We start from the raw sequence: 4974 nt of genomic DNA on the forward strand, positions 1-4974 counted from the left end.
ACAAAAAATCTACTTCTCGATTTTGATGATTGGTTTTTTGAGATCGGGACATTTGACTGACGATACACTTCGGTCAGCGCGGTTAACTTTTCCCCTCGTGCAGCTAGCAATTCCAACTTCGACTGCGAGCGAACGGAAAACACTCGAGCTCATGTAGGCCTACAACATTTTTGACGCATCACCTTATAACTACTTCGGTGTCGACGATTGGGCAAGTGAGCCATGTAAAGGCATCGGCTAATCTGGTTGGTCAAACTACTTCAAACCGTCTACATATAAAGTGGACTGTCCAAGGCTTCAATGGAATGATTCTGAAGAACTTGCCTTACTTCTTCAAGTAGGTCTACGAAGCTGTTTCACTTCTGAAGAATAATCAACTACACAAATCGCGACTGAAGAGGAAATCTGCACTTGTACGACACTTAAGAAAACTGCACTTAAGAAAACTACACTGAGGACTTGTGGTCAGTACTAAACATTGTTAACAGTGAAAACGTGCTCATTAGGCCTGAGTTCATATCTCTTCATTTCATTCAGGGGGAGTGTGTGCGTGCGTTTACAGTCCTTTAGTTCTGGTTTGATCTCTCAGTCCCGTATATTGTCTCGTTAAAACTTCACCTGTAGGAACCTTATATATGGTGAAGGCCTGGACCATAGGACTGTGACATCATATGAACACAAAAACATTCAGTTGGTATTATCCTGCAATAATGTCCCTTCGTCAAGCGTGTTCCGTGTTGGTCGGCATTACCGTCATCGTGTTGACATCACCCTTAACGCCACTGGCCAGCTCTGAAGTTTGCCTGACGTCACTTGTAAGCTGTCAACCCGGCTGGCAGCCCTGGGGACGAGGGTGTTACAACGTCACCACGGCCAAGCTCCAGTATTCGGAGGCCGTAGCACATTGCGTGAACCGTGGCGCCCGCATGGCAGCAGCTCGATCCCACGAGGAGAAGGAGTTCATTCAAGCCCTGCTTGTTCGGAAGGTCCCGGGTGTCAAGGCATCATGGGTAAACTGCCGGTCGACTCCTCGTGAAGGTGGTGCTCACCGATTCGAATGCGATGGGGATGAGGTAAGTGGGCTGGGCGAGTACTACCGTAACTGGGCAGATGGGGAACCGAACGGAAATGCAGGTGAGAATTGCGTGATCATGCACCTGTCGCACGGTTTGTGGTTAAATGCATTGTGTTCAACGAAAAGGGTATCCGTGTGTAGACGTCAGTCTAGAAATCTTAATAAGCTTCACATCTAAAATTAATGACCGACAACCTGCCGCGGCCTCCTTGTGCAAAACGCTCTTTAGTCTTAAATAAAAAAGGCTGGATTTTGTTCCCGTTATAATACATGCAGCCATTGGTCTATTGCAAGCGTGGTGAAGCCGCGTCGCTAGGGAGAACCATCAACAAGATAATAATCATAGTCTTGAGGATGTTGGTATTCGGACACTTGAATATAGCCGATCTCGCGCTCGGTCCGCGCCGGGTGCCAGAACTTCTCAAAGACCGAATGGTTCCCTCCAGCGTTAGGAGAGCTTAACCGCGCTTTCGCTTGTATCCACCGCCGCGCCCAAACAGGGCGCTACAAGGGAGGGCTATAATTAATGTCCTTCGCAACATTTTGTGAAGGAAGCACATCGGGTCGGTTTGACAGAACCCGAAACATAAACCGAATCCGAACCGGAACCGGTCTTAACTCCCTCAAACCGACCCGACCCGACCGGACAAAAAAATAAGGTAAAACCGACCAAAACCCGAGGAAAAAAAACGAATATCTGGCTTGGACAAAGTGATGACTTTTTTGTGTCTGCCCTTACCCACGTGGCATGAATTATTTTGCAAAACCATCGTCCTTCTCTCTCTCTGTCATACTCAGTGGGTTGATCGAGAGTAACGCCGCTTATTGACCAAACGCATGGTATCACCACGCGGTTTCATGAAAACTGTCACAATCCATCAATTTCACTGTCGGTCCCGATCTGACTGGAGAAATACCCTGGGAACTTGATAGTACGCACGTTGACCACACCACAATGGGCTCCGGTCACAGTGACTGTCAATAACATTACATCACCTGAATTTCCCAACTGTTTCGGTTTATTTTGTTTTTTTTTCTTCAAAAGATGGACAAACCAACCCGACCCGACCCGAAGTCGGTTTCGGGTCAGGTCGGTTTCGGTTTCGGGTCGGGTTTGCACATCATTAGCGCGGAGCTCACGGCCTCAACCAATGCACGTATATTCTGTGAGCACGGATAATCAGAAGAGACCGTGTTTTTGTTCAAACAAATTTTATGTAATGAAGTCTCGAAAAAAAATTACGCCATGCATCCAGAAGAAATAAACCCTTCACGGCGCCGTTTAAGGGCGGTGGGTACAAGCGAAGACCACTTGCCATGGACTGACTGCAACTTAATTAAAACTCAGAGGGGAAAAAGAATCCTGCCTTGAATCAAGACTACTAAGGCGTCACCGTGTAAAAGGATGGTGACAGTACGATAGTCCAAAGGTTCGATAGTCCGAAGATTCGTTAGTCCGAAGGTTCAATAGTCCGAATATACAGTAGGGTACGATAGTCCGAATAGATGATAAGGTTCGTCGGTCTGACACTTCGGACTATCGGAACTTGATTCGAACTATCGGACCTTATTGTCGATTCGGACTATCGGACCTTATTGTCGATTCGGAATAATTAACCTTCGGACTATTGAACCTTATTATCGTTTCGGACGATTGAACCTTCGGACTAATTAAACTCCTTCTAAATTCGGACTACCGAACCTTCAGATAAATGAACCTTCGGATTATCGAACCTTCGATCAAATGAACCTTCGGACTATTGCATCAAATGTTCTGTTTTTAAACAAGTAACAGTTAAATCTGGAACAACAATAAATCCGGTATGGCCTGTATTTAACCTACTAACTTGTGGGAACCAAAATATCATAATGAGGACCGGTTCGGGTGGCCCATCCTTCCTATTCAATGTTCCCCGGACACTCTGTTCAGGGGACGAAAACTACGGCCCATACCTTAAATTTGGAGCAAAAATCAACCTTTTCGTGTTTCGCAATGAATCTTACTTATTGCCAATTATAGTTATTTAAAGGTTCATAACTGTGTGGGCCTACGCGTATTACGAAAAACAACATGAATTCATATCGTAGAATTATAACGTTGATGACTTATGTAAAATAATTATGGACAAGCTTTGTACATGCTTAGAAAACATTTTGTTTTGTGCTCAATTTAATGCTCGTGAAGCGCACAGTGCATAAACATGAGTCTTGTATTAACTATGTTTAACAAATTTACTGGTTGGCATAGACTGGAGATCTGAGAATGTATTGTAAAGGTAAAATATACAGTGGCGAAACTGGGGGGGGGGGGGGGAGATACCCTCACCTCACTCGTGGCCTGTCCCTGCCAGTCCTTTGCACCCCACCCCCTAGAAAAGTAGAACCCCAAAGTGTCCATTGTAAGTTGGCCTGGCCCAGTTATGGCACTGTGTACATATAAATTACGTTGTGTATTTCTATTAAAAACAGTATGCACTTTTAAATGATAGATGTTGATGTATTTTTATTAACGGCCATTTTATTAAAGCTTTCCCAGAAAAGGGCACAAAAAAGTAACAGTAAATTGCAAAATTCAGAACGGTACATTGTTCACTAGCAAGAAAATTGAGAAATAAGTTACGTTTGTATGTTAGGATTTCAGATTCAGTTACATACACATTTGTTTATTTAATATAAGCGTAGGTCCTAATAATAGTGCACCATTGTGAACACATACAACAAAACGTGTTCACAAAAACGTAAAGAATAACATAGTAATTTATTGTACAGAAGCTTAAATCAGTAAACTGAAATAGAATTGTATGATTTTTGTTGAATAGGCAGACAAAAATGGTGCCTATTTCATGGAACTCCCACGGCCGACCGATCCAGTTAAACCCGCCCACTGTGCACGCGGGCAACAACACGTGCGCCCCATCAATGCCACACTGCATGTTCCAGCCAGCCGCGCCGCGCGCATCATACGCGCTTGGTTGCGCGCTTCTTACGCGCGTGCACGCATGTCGGACTTTTGTGCACGCATCTTGGACATTAATCAAGGTTGTGGATCAGTCTACTTTATATAACCGACATACAGATCCTTGTCATTTGATTGGTGGAACTCACATCACGTGGCATTTGTTATTGCTCCCATTCATGCCGCGGCTCAAAAAGAACTATCCGCCCATGGGGAATGGGAAATACTATTCAACAGTTAGGATCATGACGCGGTATTTGTGTGCAAATGCATGCTGGTGTGCGCGTTCAGCGTTGTGCGTAGCGCGTATTGTTCCAAAGAGCCAGCACTACAGCGTTGGGTTCAAACATTTTCGTGAAGGGGTGGTTGGAAGAGAGAAGTACATTTTCCTCCAGTTTTGTATTGGAAAAAAGTTCTAATATATCAAATGACAAGGATCTATATGTCAGTTATATAAAACAAATATTGAGTGGCTTTAAATTGTGCAATGGGAGGAATATTATCGCTCGGTAAAATCTGGACTTTTCCAGTTCACTCAGCTTCGCCTCGTAAAATGGAAAAGTTTAGATTTTACCATGCGATAATATTCCTCCCATTCCACGCCGAGCCACTCAATATTTGTATACCATAGAGCTATTTTACATTGCTGAATAGCGAAACAAAGTCATGGGATGCTTATAACTTGAAGCTGAAGGAAAGAGTTCCATACCTGCACATCACACCCTGTGCACAAACCCCATACATGTATATGAGACTAGTCTGAAAAATTCCGTGTTTTCTCAGTAAATGCTTCAATATTTTTCCTGCTAAATTTGAGTTTTTCTGACATATTATCGCTTTCTGATGACTGATAGGTCACAGCAGGGAAAAATTAGTGATGTCCATTTAAGGAATTCTTCCCATAGCTTGTTCCCAACTGATTTTTGCTAACAAACAAAATGTA

At 43.7% G+C, this 4974-nt stretch overlaps 1 protein-coding gene across 1 annotated transcript; it reads left to right on the forward strand.

Annotated features, from left to right (window-relative positions):
* Positions 1-710: 710 nt before the first annotated feature.
* LOC119730481 (ladderlectin-like) lies at positions 711-1537 on the forward strand. Its single transcript, XM_038203456.1, has 2 exons — positions 711-1134; positions 1458-1537. Exons 1-2 carry the CDS (start codon positions 711-713, stop codon positions 1535-1537), a joined length of 504 nt encoding a protein of 167 aa, XP_038059384.1.
* The last annotated feature ends 3437 nt before the right edge of the window (positions 1538-4974 follow it).

Source organism: Patiria miniata, unplaced genomic scaffold (genome assembly GCF_015706575.1).
Source record: "Patiria miniata isolate m_02_andy unplaced genomic scaffold, ASM1570657v1 HiC_scaffold_1, whole genome shotgun sequence".
In the NCBI taxonomy this organism is placed as follows: Eukaryota; Metazoa; Echinodermata; class Asteroidea; order Valvatida; family Asterinidae; genus Patiria; species Patiria miniata.

What these genes read in the sequence shown, in the direction of transcription:
- LOC119730481 (XM_038203456.1), top strand. Translation starts at nt 711, where the DNA reads ATGTCCCTTCGTCAAGCGTGTTCCGTGTTGGTCGGCATTACCGTCATC. An exon ending in GGAACCGAACGGAAATGCAG is followed by an intron (nt 1,135 to 1,457) that starts GTGAGAATTGCG and finishes ACTTGAATATAG; the next exon opens with CCGATCTCGCGCTCGGTCCG.